Source organism: Eschrichtius robustus, chromosome 8 (assembly GCF_028021215.1).
Source record: "Eschrichtius robustus isolate mEscRob2 chromosome 8, mEscRob2.pri, whole genome shotgun sequence".
Lineage (NCBI taxonomy): Eukaryota > Metazoa > Chordata > Mammalia > Artiodactyla > Eschrichtiidae > Eschrichtius > Eschrichtius robustus.
Window position 1 is genome coordinate 116897466 of NC_090831.1, and position 20182 is coordinate 116917647.

Below are 20182 nucleotides of genomic sequence, written 5' to 3' on the forward strand. Positions count from 1 at the left end.
TCACATGACTCTGTACTTGTCAGATATTCAAGACTTACGCTCATTTTTTTTTTTAAAGATTTATTTATTGATTGATTGATTGTTATGTTGGGTCTTCATTTCTGTGCTAGGGCTTTCTCTAGTTGCGGCAAGCGGGGGCCACTCTTCATCGCGGTGCGCAGGCCTCTCACTATCGTGGCCTCTCTTGTTGCAGAGCACAGGCTCCAGACGCGCAGGCTCAGTAGTTGTGGCTCACGGGCCTAGTTGCTCCGTGGCATGTGGGATCTTCCCAGACCAGGGCTCGAACCCGTGTCCCCTGCATTAGCAGGCAAATTTGCAACCGCTGCGCCACCAGGGAAGCCCTTACGCTCATTTTTAAGACTTAAGTCTTCCTTCCTTCATAACGAAACTTAAAAAAAAAAAAAAATCAGGAAACATGTTCATAATTCTTAAGCAAAAATCATAAGTAGAAATATCATTTTATATTGTAGGGAAGCCCTCCAGGCTAAGCAGTGAAAAGCTACTACCATTGTAATTTAAAACAAGGTAAAGGGTCCTATGGGTCCAAATGAAAAAGGCAGAAATATGACCAACAACCATCATATGCTTATCCTTAGTAACAACAATTTAATGATGCCTCTAAGCGTAATAAAGGTGCTAATTCTGGAACAGAACATGACATAGGTTTCAAATGGAAAAACTCATGCTGAAGATGGAAAATGACACAGCTGGTATCATAAACTACTATCCCCCACCACCTGATTGACATTTTCCATGACTTTTTTGGTGAATAAATATCTTAGCATATTCACTTTCACCTAAACGTATCTTGATTACAGTTAACATTTTTGAAATATGATGAAAAAAAAAGACATTATTGACTTTTTGGTGCCACCTATTAGGATATCGCCTTCATTTCTTATAAAAAAATTAATTGTGGATGAAACGTGTTTCTTTACCTGCCACTTTTCACAACCTCTCCACCAAATGATTCAAGATAGGGGTGTGTTAACTATATACCACAGTGAGTCTTAAGCTTTTTTTGAGTAGAAGACACCTTTAAGAACTGGAAGCAAATTATGAACCCTGTCCTTTCAAAAGACAATAGCACAAAAAATTTTAAAAATCAAATTTTAAAGTTCTAAAAATCCTATGAACTGGATCTACCTAATTTTAAGACTGAACTATAGGGACTTCCCTGGTGGCGCAGTGGATAAGACTCCGAGCTCCCAATGCAGGGGTCCCAGGTTCGATCCCTGGTCAGGGAACTAAATCCCACATGCATGCTGCAACTAAGAGTTCACATGCCAAAACTAAGGACCCCACATGTCGCAACTAAGGAGCCAGTGAGCTGCAACTAAGGAGCCTGCCTGGTGCAACTAAGACGCGGCACAACCAAAGAAATAAATAAACAAATATTAAAAAAAAAAAAAGACTGAACTATAAAGCAATCAAGACAGTGTGGTACCAGCCAAAGAAGAGACATATACGTCAATAAAACAGAGTATAAAACTCACAAACATAATCAACTGATTTCAATAAAAGTGCCAAGGTAATTCAACAGAAAAAGGTTAGTCTCTTCAAAAAAGGTGAAACAACTGGACATCCATACGAAAAAGAATGAACAAACCTTAACCCTTACCTCACAATACATATAAAAAATAACTCCAAATGGATGACAGACCTAAATGTAAAAGCTAAAACTGTAAAACTTCTAGAAGAAAACATGGGAGAAAATTTTATGACCTTAAGTTAGGCAAAGATATACTGGGTAGGACAAAAAAAGCATGAAACCTAAAAGAAAAAATTGATAAATTGGATTTCATCAAAAATAAAACTTCTACTCTTCAAAGGACACTTAGGAAAATGAAAAGACAAGCCATAGACTGGGAGGCATGTGCAAAACACATATCTGATACAAAGAACTTGTATCTAGAATATATATATAGTACTCTTACAACTCCATAATAAGAAGGTAAATATAGAATAAAAAGATGTGAATAGATACTGCACCAAAGAAAATATATGGGTAGTAAATAAGCATATATACAGATGTCCAACATCATTAGTCATTAGGAAAATGCAAATTAAAACCACAATACTGCATACATACTAGAATGGTTAAAACTAACAAGACTGACATGACAAGGATAGAGTTTGGAACTCTCATTCATTGTGGGTGGCAATGCAAAATGGTTTCTATTGCTTTAGAAAAGTTTGGCACTTTCTTATAAAGTTAAATATCAATATATACTCACCACACGACCCATGAGTCCAAACTCTAGGTCCTTACTCAAGAGAAATAAAAACGAGTGTCCACACAAAACCCGAACCCAAACATTTATAGCAACCTTAATAACTGCTGAAAACTAGAAAGAACCCTACCACTCATCAACTGGTAAATGTAGAAATAAGTCATGCTACATCCACACGATACTAGTAAGCAATAAACAGAAACTAATTACTGATACATGCAACAACATGGGTGAATCTCAAAAATATCAAACTAAATGAAAGAAGCCAAATACATAAGACCACATACTGTATGATTTCGTGTATATGACTTTCTGGAAAAGGCAAAGCTAGAGATCAGACCAGTGTTTGCCAGGGGCTGGAGGTGGGGTGGGGAGGAAAATGAATGCAAAGAGGAACTGGGGAACTTTTCCATCAAAAGTTCTATCTCTTGATTGTGGCAGTAGTTACATGACTATATACATTTGTCAAAACTCATCAAACTGTGTGTTTAAAATGGTACATTATAGTATGTGTAAATTATATCCCAATAAACCCGATTTTTAAAAAGCAGTTATGAACTTTCTATAGAACTCTAACCCACACCTTAATTTCAGAACCTCAAATATGATATACTTAGTCTCCCCTAGACCAGGAGTCTGAAAACTTTGGCCCATGAACTAAATATGGCCCACCACCTGTTTTTTGTACAGCTCACAAACTAAGAATGGTTTTTACATCTTTAAATGAAAAAAAAAAAGAATATTTCATGACACATTCAAATTTCAGTGTCCATAAATAAGTTTTATTGGAACACAGTCACACTCATTCATTTACATATTGTTTATTAGCTGCTTTTACGCTGCAATACCATTTTTGAGTCTGTTCAGTCCTTGTGACAGAGACAGAGCAGTTAGACACACAATAACTAAAATATTTACCACTTGACCCTTTACACAAGTCTGCTGACCACTGCCTTAAACACAAGTTGTTGAAATTTTCTACACAGATTATTACACTTAGGAAGATTCATGTCAGCACAAATCTCCCTTCCATACACAGTAGCTCTAAAATTTTTACAGCCATTAAGCCTTTTTTTTTTTTCTCAAGGAAACCAACATGTAATGCAGATAAATGAAGAACTTCAATAATTAAGGTGTAGTGGGACTAAATAGAGACTTCAGGTAACCTCTGAAGAAAGTCCTTGATAGCCTCAAAACTGTTTTTCCAACTGTCTGTTGCAACTAGGTGGTTGTCAATTTAATAAATTGATTTTATGAGTAGCTTTAAAAAAAAGAGAACTGAATGGTATAGAAAAATCAGAGTGCACCATATCTAATAGGGTTTCATTCACTAATTATTAAAAAAAATTTTTTTAACTAAGGTATAGTTGATTTACAATATTATATTAGTTTCAGGTGTACAACATAGTGATGCAAAATTTTACAGATTATACTCCATTTAAAGTTACTAGAGGGCTTCCCTGGTGGCGCAGTGGTTAAGAATCCGCCTGCCTATGCAGGGCACACGGGTTCGAGCCCTGGTCCGGGAAGATCCCACATGCCGCGGAGCAACTAAGCCTGTGCGCCACAACTACTGAGCCTGTGCTCTAGAGCCCACGAGCCACAACTACTGAAGCCCGTGCGCCTAGAGCCCGTGCTCCGCAACAAGAGAAGCCACCGCAATGAGAAGCCCGCGCGCAACGAAGAGTAACCCCTGCTCGCCGCACCTAGAGAAAGCCCGCGCGCAGCAATGAAGACCCAACACAGCCAAAAATAAAAAAATTAAAATAAATAAATAAAGTTACTATAAAATATTGGCTATATTCTCTGTTTTGTACACATTAACTCTTTCACTGAGTATGTATGTGCCAGATGAGGATTAAAAAAATGTACAAAACAGACAAAAACTGCTTCATGTATATAGGTATTAGAGCAACTCAAAATCTATGTTTCTTACAGTGCTAATGTGTTTTTTAAAAACGGTGCTAGAGCTCTATAGTAATTGGAAAACCACCGCCCTACGGTACATTTGTTCCCAAAGTGCCGTCAATAACTGCAGCTACATTACAAGAATGAAAATGATGTTTCATTTGATGTTACAGAGCTTCCAGAAGATATAAAGTTAATTGAGTTCAGAGCGATTTTTATATTCTTTATCAAGGGCATTCCCAGGACCCAGAAAGAAATGTAATGTTATTGAGCGTCACTTTCCCTCTATAAGCATAGTCCTGATATGGGAAGGAACAAGAATAATAGTTTTTTAAGACCAAGAGAAAACATGGAAACCAAAATAATCTCAGAGGGTAGAGGGGAAAAAAAAATAACTGCTTACTGTTAGGGTGGAGGCTGTATTAAAGAGTTTCTTCTGACTACCCTGCTAATTATGCATAACAGCAAATTGGGTTGGTAGACAAAAGAAAGCTGAAAAATAAAAACTACCTCCCAGAACATGTCAATGTCTCTCCACCAAATATTTAAGGAAGGAATGGAAGAAATGAGGCTAGATTTTGGTTCTTATATTAAGTATCTACAACATTATGGCTACAAAAGCGCTGCTTACGAAACAGAAAAGCTCCTCAACAGGCTCATCCATTTTGAATTCAGAAGTTGTATAACTATTGTTGATCCTGACTTTACAGAATAACCAATGTAGATGAACTGGACAAAGAGAATGAGTAAAGGACTTAAAACAATTCAACTTTTGAGGAAGACAAAATCCAGTAAGAGCCACTGACTATAAAGGCTTATTTCAAAGATAATTTGAGGCAGAAATATAGGAAGCATAGGAACATACTGAATTTCATAAAAGAGGATTATGACACAAAATGTTCACTAAGTACTCAGCTAAATTAATATCAAGATGTCAAATTAAAAAAATGCACTTTTGCATTTCTAAAGGAGAAAAACAGCTTTATGGGTGGAGAAACACGAAGAACACTTAAGAGCTGTCTCATTCTTTAACAAGGTAAGCATCAAGTCTTAGAAAATGCTAACAAAGCAATGTAGCCTGCTCCCTCCCTTTCTTCCTTACCATTCATAGAACATAGGTTTCCAGTTGTTAAGACCCGATCAGCTTCCTAAACAGGAAAGCCAGAGACAGGGAATCAAGATAAATCAGACTTCTCTAGCCTGTTATCTTAATATAATTTTTCTGGCCTATTATCTAAATACAATTAAATCAAGTTTGCTTTCAGGTTCTACTACATTCAAGGATTCAAGTACTCAGTTCCAATGTTCCTTTCTTAATCCGTTTACTGACAATCAATTCCTTTAATAGTCAGCATATATAAGTGACTGATATCAGAAAAATTTCTAAATAAAGGAAGAGGTGAGCAGATGCCTAAAAGAGGGAGTTTATTAAATGATAAGAGAGAAAGACTACAGAAAGGGAACGCTAGAAACACCAAAGACAGTTATTTTATGGTTTTACCTAACAGGCATGTTTTGTCCACCTTCGAATGTATCTTAACAAGTATTAACAGCAATAGCCAGAACTGCAGAAACACAAAGTTTAGTGGGCCTACCACTTTTTAAAAGCATGATGTAATCCAACCTGGTTTGGCATGATTCATAAAGATGTGTTTTAATACAGTGGACCTCATTATAAAGGATATTCCATCCCAGAATACTACTTAGTCGATGCATTATTATAATTATACAGCTTAACTAAGATTGGTGATAAGAGATCTTGAAAACAATACAATTTTAATTGTAATGCAATTGTAAGAGGCACCCTTCTACAAAAATACAAGAAGAACAGTTAATAAACATCACACCCTGGCATAACACATTTTTTTAAATAAATGTATTTTTATACCATATGGTCACATTGTCCCTTATTATACCATATTGTCACAGAAAGAAAGTAACATCAGGGAAATATAAATGGTCAGAAGTAAACGTTTAATGCCAAAAGTATAAGCACATTTATTTGATAAATATTTAATAAGCTCCTGTCATTTACCAGAATATTCTATTTTGAGCATCTACAAAGTAATACTTACAAATACAGGACTTGAAATTTGTTCACTTCCCAACGTAATATTAAAAACTAAATCTACATTCTGTGTTCAAGATGTTTGGTAACAAGAATAAAAAAATTAGAAACAACCTATAAACAACCTAATATAAAAAAATTGTTAAAATCACAGTGTATCTGATAAGTAAAATGTTCTACTACCTCGCTAAGTTTAAAAATATTACAAAACCACATACATTACACAAGCATAAAAAAGGAGTATATGGATATAAACTAAAATGTTTATAGTAATTATATCTTAGTGGCAAGATTACAGATAATTTTCTAAAACTTTTTGTACTTACATTTTTCTAATTTTTCAATAATAAATGTGCTTTTACTCTGAGAAACTTTTTAAAACCTGTATTTTCAAGTAAGGTAATTCTTTAGACACATTTTTTTCATTTCTTTCCATACACTTGACAATTATATCTCTTTAAGTGCATAGAAGACAGTTCAATTAAAAGACCACAGTGCATTTCAGTTTCCAGTGGATAAACAGATACCAACTTCAAACTTAAAATTATTTCTTGGAGTAACTTATTCTACCATCCATAACACTGATATCTATATTAGAAAGAGATTCATTTTTAACCCTTTACTCCCCCCTCCCCCAGTCAAATACATTTATTATAAGTTCCTGTAAGAAAATATGGAGGAAAAACTACTATTCATCATTAACCATTAAAACCTGGGTGGAGGAGGCAGTGGGAAACACTTCTAAGTAATTAAAATTAGTTAAGTATCCTGGTTTCAAGAGATACTAATAAGCTTTCCAGTTATTGCCAATTTAAACTTGAGGTTTAAATTCATCTAGCCTAGAGGTTCTCAAGTATTGATACATGATAACTGCCCAGGAAGTGTGCCAAATACAGAAACTCATGGCCCTAGCTCTCACGTACTGAATCAGAATCTTCAGAGAGTAGAGCTCAAATAATCTGGCCCTTTCAAATAAGGTAGCAGACATTGTACTTAACAAAAGGCTTCTCTATATCATTACAAACTGTTCTAATAACTCTGAAACAAAGTTCTCAACGAAAACAATTATAATCAGAGAATTAGATTTCATAACCCATGCCCATTAATTTACCCATTCTTCTAGATACAGTTCAATAAAACCACACATGCACTACAGAGTAAAGCAAGCCTAGAGGCACCTGTGCAGAGTAAGACAAAGGCATATCCGATTCATGGAAAAAACAGACAGCAGATGTGACCCCTAGTATTTATCCATTAAAAACAATGTATCCTAAAAATAAATTTCCATGTCAACGGAACAAAGCTGTTTATAAATAAGAAGGAATGTGGAGGTGTGGGGAAGACAAGAGGAAGCTTCAGCAAGTTAAGTACCAAAAGCCAGGAAACAAGGCAGAATGAATGGCAAATGGGGACAAGGAAAACAGAATAAACTAGGAAATGGAAGAAGAGTGCTATCCTTAAAATCCAAGAAGTTGGGGGAAATGAACAGATATTAGAGAAAACTGATCTGAGCAGAAATGCAAACAGAAAAGTAAGCGGAAAGTGGTGTAAAAGATATATATATTCATAAAAGATATATATATATTCATAAAAGATATATATATGTATGTATACATGAGAAATTTAGATGAGATCAAATGATGGTACAGAACACATCTTGGGCATAGATGGAAGTGGTATAAGAGAATGAAAAACAAATATTATTGTGAACAAACTGATACTGAAGAGAGCAACCATATCTAATGAATTTCCAAAGTAAAGATGATGAAGCAGGAAAAAGAATTGCATTGACAGAAGAACGAGACGTTATGAGAATTGGGAAACAAAATGTAAGTACTGTAGTAGGAAGGAAAGAACTTTGAGCAAAGTCAACGGAGCAAGTCACATTATCTAATCAATAATTGTAAAGCACAGTTATTATACCATATATTATCTCATTATTTGTAAAGTACAATAAAGTGTATTACTTTATGTAATACAATACCAAACACTAAATGTAATAAATTTTACGTAACAAAAACCAAAATGTAAATAAAGTCATTTGACAAGGTGATAAGAGGCTAAATAATGTATGAGAGAAGCAAGCACTAAAGACGAAAAAGTAAAAGAAAAAAATTGGGACAAAAAGGAAGACAACGGAAAGAAATCAATCACATCTATTAAGAAAAAAAAAAAAAGGGTAGGAATAAACAAAGAGGTGTGGATGCACAATCGAAGTGCAAGTGAAACCTGACGGAATCTTGACAGCTTCACGATTCAGAAAGTAAGTAGCTCCAAAGCGTTCAGAAGGATTTGTGACGATAACAACGTTAGCGAGCGGTGAAAGGAACTAGAAGGCCTCAACAGGACTAAGATAACAGAGGTGCAAAAATGGTCTTAAGTAGAAGCTGAGGTTAGAAGGCAGGCAGGTCCGACCACTGGCAAAGGAGCGGGGCGGCAGATGGAACTGGGATGGGGGTTACTGGTCGGCGACAGAATACTGACAAACATTAGGAATCGGGGGCCTGAGACCGGGATGGGAGAAAGAACGGAAACAGTGGCATTTAGGGTTGAAAAAGTAAAGACCATTCGCTGGTTAAAACAGGTTAAGAGCAATCTCCCCTAACAAGTAGAGAAGTGTAAGGGCCTGAAAAGAGGCAGAGTCAGGGAGAGTAGAGAGGGAATGATCGCCCCATCATCACCGTGACCGTGTGATAATTACATACAACGCTAACTCGGGCTGGGGTCCCGGCCCCGGCTACTGACCGACTTCTTCCACCCAGATGCCGCCGCCAGCCTCCCCCGCCCCCCACCCAAAATAAAGAAAACATCCAGCAGACGCGAGGCTGGCTACCTTCAGCCAGCCATGACCTTCTCGGACCAACCCTGAGTCTCGCCCCCTATTGATAGCCTCCTGCTCCACCACCGCTGCCCGAATCCCTCAAGCCCCAAGTGCGGGCCAGGGAAACCCCCCTGGGCCATTGTGTGTGTTTACGTAGCGAGGAGCTGCATGACGGAGAGGCACAGGAGGGGAATGCCCGTCTCCCAGCCCGCAGCGCCCAGAAGGGAAGGTGGCTGAGGGCACCAGAGCCCCCACCGCCACCTCTCTCCCCAAAATAAACACCAGCCAGCCGAGCCCCGAGACGGGAGGGGTGCAGGGCGCGCCGGCACTCACCTCCTCGGGAATGGCCGGGTCCGCAGCCGAAGAGGCCGCGGCGCCGGCCTCGGGCTCCATGTCCCCGTTGAACAGAGCCTGGCCCTGCTCCGCGCCGCCGCCGCCGCTCAGCGCCGCCATCTTATAACCGAGAGCCTGGCCCCAGCGACCGCTGCTGGGCGGGGAGGGGGAAGGGAGGCGGAGGCGGAGGGCGGGGGGCGGCGGGGAGGGACGGCCCGGGCGGCGCCGGCGGCGGGAGGGCGCCTGGGCCACCTCGGGAACCGGCCTGTTGCCCCCGGCACGGCTGAGCCTGAGGGGATTGGGGGAAGGACGCTGGGCGGGGGGCGGGGGCAGGGGGCGGAGACGACTGGAAGTCGCCGCGGCAACGGCGTCACCCGCGTGTCACGGTCGTGACGTCACCTGAGGTGCGTGACGTGATCCTCGGAGCGCCCTGGCGCCGTCGTCAGGGGAGGGTACCTTCCCCGGCTGCCCACCCTGCAGCTCACACGTTTCCTCCGCTCGGCCGTTTCCATGGCTCCGATTAATTCTCTTCTCCTCCGTCCTAAGCCTGTTCTGTAATGTAGGATTTACTAGACGAGGAGGATGGTGTTCGAGAAGAAGTTGAAATCCTAGAGGGAGAAAGACGGGAAGCCCATACTACTTGTGTTATTTCCATTGTAACGAACGTCTCCGTGTCATAAAAATAAGACTTGAAACCCCGAGGTTGCAACAGTCAAGCAGAATTTAATAGAAATATATTTAGGGGGCTTCCCTGGTGGCACAGTGGTTGAGAATCTGCCTGCCAATGCAAGGGACACGGGTTCGAGCCCTGGTCTCGGAAGATCCCACATGCCGCGGAGCAACTGGGCCCCTGAGTCACAACTACTGAGCCTGCGCGTCTGAAGCCTGTGCTCTGCAACGGGAGAGGCCGCAACAGTGAGAGGCCCGCGCACTGCAATGAAAAGTGGCCCCCGCTCGCCGCAACTAGAGAAAGCCCTCGCACAATAACGAAGACCCAACACAGCCAAAAATAAATAAATAAATTTATTAAAAAAAAAAAAAAAAAAGAAATATATTTAGGAAAAGCCAAGTTACGAGAATGATGCTTGGATCCTTTTCATTAAAAGATTTGGCCTGTTAAAGTGGGTCTAAGTGGAAGTCTAAAAGCTTTTTTTTTTTCTTGCTTCATCGTTCAGGAATAAAATGTTTAGTCTATTTTTCGTTTTCCAGATTCATTCAACAAATGTCAAATGTCGCTTTCTATGTGCTAGGGCCTGCACAAGGCACGGAGCATTCTAGACATTTGAAGCATCCAAACTTGAATCATTTTTATTTTTAAGAAAATCAGTCAAAATATTTTAAATACTTTTGTCCTGCTCATAAACAATATTCCAAGGAATTCTTTATGCCAAATATGCATGAAGACAAGAGAAGAGAGGTAAATTACCTTTGAGAGGCCCAATTACAGAATGGAATTAAAGAAACCCAATTTATTATTAAAAACACATGTATGTGAAAGGAAAGGGGAATATGAAAGGGAAAAAATTTAAGGAAGGGAGAAATAGGAGTGAGAAACAGTGGAAGTTACTGTGAGCTCCAGATGGTGTGCAGTTAATCACAAAGTAACGTAAACATCAAGTCATGAGAAGCTTTAAGTGTACTACCCATAGGGGGAAAGTCACCAGTGACCTTCTTGTATTCACCATGATTCAAGAGATAGAAAGCCGTCCTACTGACTTCTGAAGCAGAATGTCTGTGTGTGGATAGAGTTACCATGACCCCAAGAGGAGATCCTTACTCCCAAGGTAAGGAGTTGTGTATGAGACTGCTTGTTTAATCAGAATATTAATATTACCCTACATTGAAAAATACAAAATACCACCTATAGAACGAGCATGGTATGCTTTGTTAGCTTCTTTGTACTTTCCCTTCCAAGTGGAGACGTCTCCTTGAGACACTAAATTTAAATCAAAATGTGGCTTGACAAAAGTAGTGTAAATGAAGATTATCCTAAGGGATAATGTCATCAAGCTATACTATTCTGAAGCACCCTTCTTTACTATAAGGAAATCTAAGCAGACAAACATAGAACCAGCAGCCAGTCATGGCACCTTTTCCCCTTGATACCATCAGAAATACAATTAGCAGAGTTTTTTTTATTCTCTAACAGTCCTATTTCATTTTCTAAAAATCAGCCCCTAGAAATATTATATCATTATAACACTTCTTCATAACATTTAAAACTCCTAAGATTTTTATTCCATTGGTTTCATTTTAAAGTATAGCCTTCTTTTTTTTTTTAATTTTTATTGGAGTATAGTCGATTTACAATGTTGTGTTAGCCTCAGGTATACAGCAAAGTGAATCAGTTATACGTATACATATATCCACTCTTTTTTTTTTTTTAGATTCTTTTCCCATATAGGCCATTACGGAGTATTGAGTAGAGTTCCCTGTGCTATACACAGTTCCCTGTGTTCTTATTAGTTATCTATTTTATAGGGATTTATCCCAAGGATGCAAGGATTCTTCAATATCCACAGGTATAGTTTTCTTTATCAGCCACAATATTTTACGTGATATTTTTTCTCCACAGGATGGCTGATCTCATCAATTTAATATTGATTCTTGTTAGCTTTCATTTATTCAGCATTTTCTGGGGACTTCCCTGGTGGTCCAGTGATTAAGACTGCACTCTCGTGGCAGGGGGCCCGGGTTCCATCCCTGGTCAGGGAACTAGATCCCACATGCCGCAACTAAGAGCCCACATGCTCCAACGAAGATCCTGCATGCCTCAACTAAGACCTGGCGCAGCCAAATAAATAAATAAAACATTTTCTGACTTCGTCTTCAAGATATATCTTACTGATTTCCTTAGGCCATTCTAAAAACCCACAGGATCCACATGGGAAAATACAGAGAAAGCATAAACTTTGGACTCCAAAGATCAGGATTTTAGTGTCACCACACCACATCTTGGCTATGTAATCTCAAGGCTGGTAAGCACAAATACCTGTTTGTTGTTGTTTCAATCTGTAAAACGAGGGGAGTGATAATGCCAGTCCTATCTATCTGTGTCATTGTGAGGATCAAACATTATAGGTTTGCCCTTTGTGAAACATAAAGTTACCCTCTTGGTTAGAATTCAGACAAAGCATAGCAGACATGGCTTATTTCTGCTCCATGATGCCTGTGACCTCAGCTGAGAAGACTGAATGCCTGGAGGTGTCTCAGTCATGGGGGTCTGGAATCACCTGGAGGCTGATTTCCTCATATGTCAGGTGGTTGAAGCTGGGACCTCAGGTAAGGCAGTCAGCCAGGATGCCTAAATACTCTCTTCACGTGGCCTGAGCTTCCTCCTAGCATGGCTGCCTCAGGGTGGTCAGACTTGTAACAAGGCGGCTGAGGGCTCCATATACTAGGGTTCCTGTAAGCAAGGTGGAAGCTGTATTGCATTTTATGACCTAGCTTCCTAAGTCACACAGCATCACTTCTGCTGCATTTTATTGGATACAGGTAAGTCACAAAGTCCAGCCCAAATTCATGGAGAGAGACTATAGAACCCACCTCTCAATGAAAGACGTGTCAAAGAATTTACAGACATATTTAATGTACAGACAGATTGTGTTTAGAATAATGAACTAGCTACTCTGTAGAAATGGCTGCTTATCCTCACCTTCTCCCAAGGGAATTCTACACTTGAACTCTCCCCCTTTTATTACTGAGAATCACCAAGACATATCTCAGTATGGTACTGAAGAAGGCCTTACCTTCTTTCTTTAGCTTCTGAGGCCCCCACTGCCTGCAAAACTAAATGCAGGTCCTTGGCTACTGGACACATCCTAACTCTCTCCTCTTGGGCATTTCCCCCCAAATCCCAGCACTGATGGGATTTGGTAGTGTTGATGTGCTGAAACCCTCTACACAAAACAGTGGCACTGTGTTCTTGGAGCCTCTAATGAGCCAAGCCAGTTTGTGTTGAGCAGAAACAGAAATAACACCTCCCTTTTGTGTTATAGCATGCCATATGGGCATCAAAGCAGTCTTATCTTGCATTTTAAAGTCTTACAGACATTTTAGTCAACACAGTTCTTTTAGCTTTTTCTCACCATCCCCTTTTCCCCTAGGGCATTCACGTATTCACAGGAAGCTGGAAAACAAATCTAGGTGAGAAGTGCTACTCCGAACATTGCTCCAGATGATGGCTGAGACACTGTTACGAAGCCTTGCTGATAGGCCTGACCCTCTCTTCCCTGGAGATAAGTTTATTTCCGACTGGTGTTTCTAACCTGAATCCTGCATTCTATAGACACTGGATAGTCCCACCCATCAGCCAGACTTGCCCAGCCAAGTCTGATCCCACATGAATTGGTCAACTGCTCGAAAACAGGTAAGCAGCCTCTAGGAAGCTTCTATAGCTCCAACCATGTTCAATGCTGTAGAGCTAATCACAGTTTAATATTTTCTTTATGAATCAAGGTCATCATTACAAATAACACATCCTATATTGTTTAATAGTGGGCTACTCTCAGAAGCTATTTAGGTGTGAATAGAAAACAGAATCTTAGAGTTGATTCCCCACAATCTTCCCACTGGGAGATACTTGGAATCTCCTCTGTGGAATTTTAAACTCTACCAAATACTTTAGTGGTAGGGACCTCACTAATACAGTACATTCAACTGTAACTTATTTTTTCTGAAGTTAACTTGAAATCCTCCTCTTTATGACATCTATATTCTGATCTGAGTTTCGCCTTATAGAGGAACACAAGATGAGTTTGTTTCTTATTCTGTGGAACTGCTTTCAAATATTTGAAGGGAGTTCTGTCTAAGCATTTTCTCATCTTTCTGCATACTCTTTTCAATGTTCCTGTTAAAACGTGGTCCCATGAATTAAACACTGTTCCAGATTTGATCCAACCAACAAAGAATAGAATCTCTCATTGCAATAACCTAGGAACCATGCTTCTGTTAATATAATCAAAAATCGTATAAGCACCCATTATTGATACATATGAAGGTTACAGTCAACAAAAAAACTTTGTTGTTTTTTAAATAAAATGCTATTGTATCAAGTCTAGATTTTCAGTCTTTTTAGCATTGGACATCTCTTCCCCTGAACTCACATTTCTCAGACTTTAATTCTTGAAGGAAGCCCTTGCTTTTTAATTCACAAAATTTGTTAGATATTATATTTCTAACATTTACCAAAGGATGTTTATGTCAATATGTTATTTCGTCTTATAACATCTTGCTTATACTATCCTTGGGTGTGTTAATAAGATACAGAGTTCTTTGAAATATTCTTTGTGAATTTGGTAATTTGGGGTATTAAATTTTTAAAGTGTGCTTTTATTGCAAGGTATAGTTTTCCATATATATATATGGAAAACTATATCTATAGAGTGAAAATAGTACCTGATAAGGGATGGGTCAGAGCAGGGTGGAGGAGATAGTGTGGGACTGAGACTTCTCTGAGTATACCTTCTAATATAGTTTTACTTTATGAGACATGTAAATAAATGAAAAAGTAAAATCTAACCAAATGAACCTAATTGTACATCAAATTGATAACATAACTACACAGAGAAAATGGTTAATTCAAGTAGCTTCTGAGTATAGTTTTCTGACTGTAGACTATGGTGGATTTACACTGTGTTATATTAGCTAAACTGGACTTGTTTCCCAGAATCCTCTTCCATCCTGTAAGACCTGCTCACCATCTCCTTAAATATATCCCATGAAAGGGTCCAAAACACACTCCCTTCACCAAAGACGTAAGAAACGGATTTGTGAGGGTAACTCTTCGAGCTCTGTGGTGACTCCCTTCCGTAAGACAGAACTGACAATAAGCAATACCATTTCGGTGGAGTGGGCTTTTAACTGGTGGCGAGCACTGGCTTCTCCTGCAGGACCCCCATCACTGGAGTTGCCATGAGAACCTCAGGTAGTGAGCGTCTGACTTATACTGCAGTCCCTCCTCACAGGTTCCAGCAGCAGACCCAGAAACACCGGCCTCACAGAGACTCCTTAAACACCTCCACAACTGCATAAGATCAAATCCCTATAGTAAATTCCTTGTTATTTACATTTCCTAGGGCTTCTGCTTCTGATTACGTACTGACTGGAATAGATTCTAAAAGCAAGATTAACTACAAATAAATCTTCAACTTTATTTAGATTTATTATCGGTAGTCATCTTGGTTTTGTAATTCTGCAACAATTTGTCATTATTGTGGCATAGAGCAAATGAGTACATATGTTGATATTGGGAATCGGGGTTCCTTCTGTGGAAAAAGTAGAAATACATATGGAACAGGGGAAGTTGAAGAAGAACCCTGTGGTGTTGGATTTGAATTGGAAGTAGCAGTATTAACATAAGATTTAGGGGGAAAAATATATGTATATATACACATACTATAAATATACACACACACACAAACACACACACAGACATACTGTATAATTTTTAAAAGAATATATGCTAGTTAATATACAGAGAAGGAATGATACAATTAGGAAAATACATACTAGTAAGTATATATATTGCGTTAAGAAGATGCATGTATTATATAAGTACATATGCTATAAAAGTGTATACAGTTGTCCCTTGAATAACACAGGTTGGAGCTGCATGGGTCTGCTTATACATAGGTCTTTTTCAATAGTAAATACTACAGTGCTACATGATCCGAGGTTGGTTGAATCCACAGATGTAGAACTGCAGATACGGAGGAACTGTGTATACAGCGGACTAACTGTAAGTTATACATGGATTTTCAACTGCGAGGTGGGTCAGTGCCCCTAACCCCTGCATTGTTCAAGAGTCAACTGTAGGGACTTCCCTGGTGGTCCAGTGGTTAAGATTCTGCACTTTTCCTGCAGGGGGTATGGGTTTGATCCCTGGTCTGGGAAGTTCTGCATGCCATGCCATACGGCCAAAAAGAAAACAAAAGAAGTCAACAGTATATACTTATAAATATATAATCTATATATTTGTATTTATGGCTATACCTATGTAGAATATATGTGTATACTATATAACTACTTATGTGTGTGTGTGTGTGTGTGTGTGTGTGTATATATATAAGTACTTAAGAATTATGTATGTACTTATGTAGGTATATAATATATTTTTTTAACAGAAAAAGCCAAACGAACTTTTTGGCCAACCCAATAGCAGTATTATAAATAATATTATAAATAATAAATAATATTATATATAATAATGTATTATTATATTATATATAATATATATTTTAATATATTAAAATAATATGAATAATATATTCATATATTATTTTAATATATTATTTTAATGTATTAAAACTATATACTATATAATAATTATAATTATTGTAATATATACACTATATAAATATATAATTATATATTTTAATATATTAAAAATAATATAAATAATAAATAGTACAATATATAAATACTTATGTTTATATGTAGTCTATATAGATATAGACATAGATATAGATTCATAGGTTCTTAGCTCTGCCCGCTGAAAGAAGTGCCCAGGAGTAGTAGTAAGTATATCTGGTTCCTGGATCTTGGTTTTGAAAGGGCATTCTCCACGAAAAGTAACACGGGCTTTAAGAAATGGTTGATCCAGATCTAGGGAAGTAAATGTATAAATTGAGCTTGCACAGGATGTGCCTTGGTATATGCAAGAGCAAGGATATGATAGAATTAGAAAAATTACCATTTTGCAACCACCAGTGTAATCATTACTCCAAGTCAGGACCATGAATAATTGCTAAAACTATAATTGGGTAAAAGACTGTTGGGGAACAGGACCGTCTCATGGTTTCATAACACCACCGCACAGACCTCTTACTAATTATAAAGGGGAAGTGAATATTTACAGTGGAGAGATCTGGCAGCCACTGTATTAACCAAGTAATAAAATTTAGCACCACCAATAGGGGAACACTTCAGCACTATGTAAGTCCTGATGCAGTACATAGTCTATGTAGTATTTGGGCCCAAATATGTTTAACCTGAATGTAATCATGAGGAGACAATCAAATCCAGAACGTGGGACGTTATATAAGACAACCGACTCTAACTCTTTAAGAATTCAGTATTGTGAAAAACAAAAAAAAAGTCAAGGGCAGAGGACTATTCTAGTTTAAAACAGAGTAAAGAGATACAACAACCAAATGCAATACATGAAACTTAACTGAATCCCGGATAAGAAAATAAACTATAAGAGATATTTTGGGGACAGTTGGGAAAATTTAAATATGGGCTGTATATTAAATAGTAATTGTGAACTAAGTTAATTAATTTAATTAATGTTAATATTCTTATTCCTGTGAGATGAGTGGTGAAGTGTTTAGGGCTGAAATGTCATTATATCTGCAACTTATTTTAAAATGGCTCAGAAAAAAATGGAAATAGAGATAAAGAAAAGGGGGAACCTAGATGGATATAGTAATGTGTTTGTAATACTGTTCTTTTAACTTTTCTGTACATTTGAAATTTTTCCAAAGATGTTGGAAGAAACATTTTCTATATAAAAGTAATACGTACCTATGGTATGATAAAACATTGTGGTAAGTTTCCAAAGGAATTTTTTTTTCAGGCAATTAAAAATTTGTAAGGCATCTATTAATATTACATTAAGTTTTACCTTCTTACATTACCTGCCTAAGATTATTCCTGATAAATCTAGTTTGATAATACTTTTTATTTTCTGATACACTGGAATTAAACCATTTTATATCATAATTTATAGACAATAAGAGTCATGAAACAAAGTTCTGCTGTATCTTGCTCAGGTTTTAATAAGACCCTATAATGTATCTCTACCTATCAAGTGAGATTTTTCTCACATCTTAAATGTTGTTATGTTAATCTAAGTGTGTGTTTGGAGTACATATATATATTTTTTAATTTATTTATTTATTAATTTATTTTATTTTTGGCTGCATTGGGTCTTCGCTGCTGCACGCGGGCTTTCTCTAGTTGCAGTGAGCAGGGGCTACTCTTTGTTGCGGGGCGCAGGCTTCTCATTGTGGTGGCTTCTCTTGTTGCAGAGCACAGGCTCTAGGCGCGTGGGCTTCAGTAGTTGTGGCACATGGGCTTCAGTAGTTGTGGCTTGTGGGCTCTAGAGCGCAGGCTCAGTAGTTGTGGCACACGGGCTTAGTTGCTCCGCGGCATGTGGGATCTTCCCAGACCAGGGCTCGAACCCGTGTCCCCTGCATTGGCAGGCGGATTCTTAACTACTGCGCCACCAGGGAAGCCCATGCATATTTTTTATTTTAAATATTTGCAGCAAAACCTGTCCTAGTATCTTCTTGTTCTTAAGATATTTTTATGATGTCTCATAGTTCATATCTTCATTTATTCATTCACTCCACAAATACTTACTGCATACCTACTTGGTGCCAAACACTGCACTAGGCTTTTATGTAATCTGAACAATAATGAGAGTCTTAGATTTTGGTTTGTTTGTTTTAACACTTACCATTGCTCTGGAAGAGCCTCATATACAGTAGATTGTTAAAAAGCAAATCTCTAATAGTACCCAACGTTAGAGACATCAGAACTTCTATTACTGTTTTTTGGTATTTAATGTCTCTAATGCTGATTTTCAAATCTGTGTTTTGCTTTTGTCTTTGATTCTTGAGTATAGAAACCTTTCTACGGGATCTTGCTTCCTACTTCACAGAGAAAATAGAGGCTTTAAGGCATGAACTCTTTAGTTTCCCCCAAGTGGGAACTTCTATGCATTTTTATTCATTCTCATCACCTTCCCTACCTCACAGTATGAAGTGCCGCTCCTCATTTACACATTGATACTGTTGGCTGTCTCCTTTTTCTCAAAAATATCTATTGCAGGCTTCCCTGGTGGCACAGTGGTTAAGAATCCACCTGCCAATGCAGGGGACACGAGTTTGAGCCCTGGTCTGGGAAGATCCCACATGCCGCAGAGCAACTAAGCCCATGTACCACAACTACTGAGCCTGCCTCTGCAACTACTGAAGCCCGCGCGCCTAGAACCCGTGCTCCACAACAAGAGAAGCCACTGCAGTGAGAAGCCCGCGCATCGCAACGGAGAGTAGCCCCCGCTCGCCGCAACCAGAGCAGCAACGAAGGCCCAACGCAGCCAAAAATAAAATAAATATATAAACAAACAAATAAATAAATAAATTTATAAATAAATAAAAGGAAAGCCTTTGGCTAAAAGAATTGACACGGGTAAGTACTGAAGTATCCAAAGTGAGGATCATCCATCTTCTTAACTAGCTTATTTTTACTAAGTCTGAATGTATCTATTTATTCCCTGTGTTGAATTGACCTGCCAGTTCCGAGGTGTTTGTGAGCTATAAACAATATTACAATTTTCTTGATTATGTGGAACAGGAACAATTTCTTCAAGGCCATTATAGTTTTCCTCAAGACACTTGTCCTTGTAATTTGGCCTTGCTGGATGTTGGAAACTTGAAGTTATGGAAGGTGTAAAACCAGTTTTCCTTTCTCTGTCCCCGAAGACTTATTTCATTGTCAAGTTTTCAGCGTAGAGTTAATTGCATATCTTTGGATGTGGTTTATTTAATTATTCTCTGTGGGAAAGTAGATCATAGGAAAATAGTTTGGAAATGTTAAATATACTCAGTAAATTAAAGATTTTTAAAATTTAAAAGTTACAAAGTTTTATTTCTAGAATGGGTCTAGATATAAAGCAAGTACCCAGTCCCTTTTTCCTCTAAATACATACATGCATACATACATACACACATACAATCACTGTTAAATAACCACAGATATTAGGTGTTCTGATTTAGATATATGCTTCTTTGTCCTTTTGGATGGAGGTTG

The 20182-nt window shown here is 38.3% G+C and overlaps 1 protein-coding gene across 3 annotated transcripts in view; it reads right to left on the minus strand.

The window, feature by feature from the left end:
• Window positions 1–9662, minus strand: part of BRAF (B-Raf proto-oncogene, serine/threonine kinase) — a 156871-nt gene extending 147209 nt beyond the window's left edge. For all 3 annotated transcript variants that reach the window (XM_068549578.1, XM_068549577.1, XM_068549576.1), the window contains exon 1: window positions 9365–9662. In XM_068549578.1, the coding sequence (XP_068405679.1) occupies window positions 9365–9484 (120 nt within the window). In that variant the 5' untranslated portion in view covers window positions 9485–9662. The remainder of the gene's footprint in view (window positions 1–9364) is intronic.
• Window positions 9663–20182: the final 10520 nt, after the last annotated feature.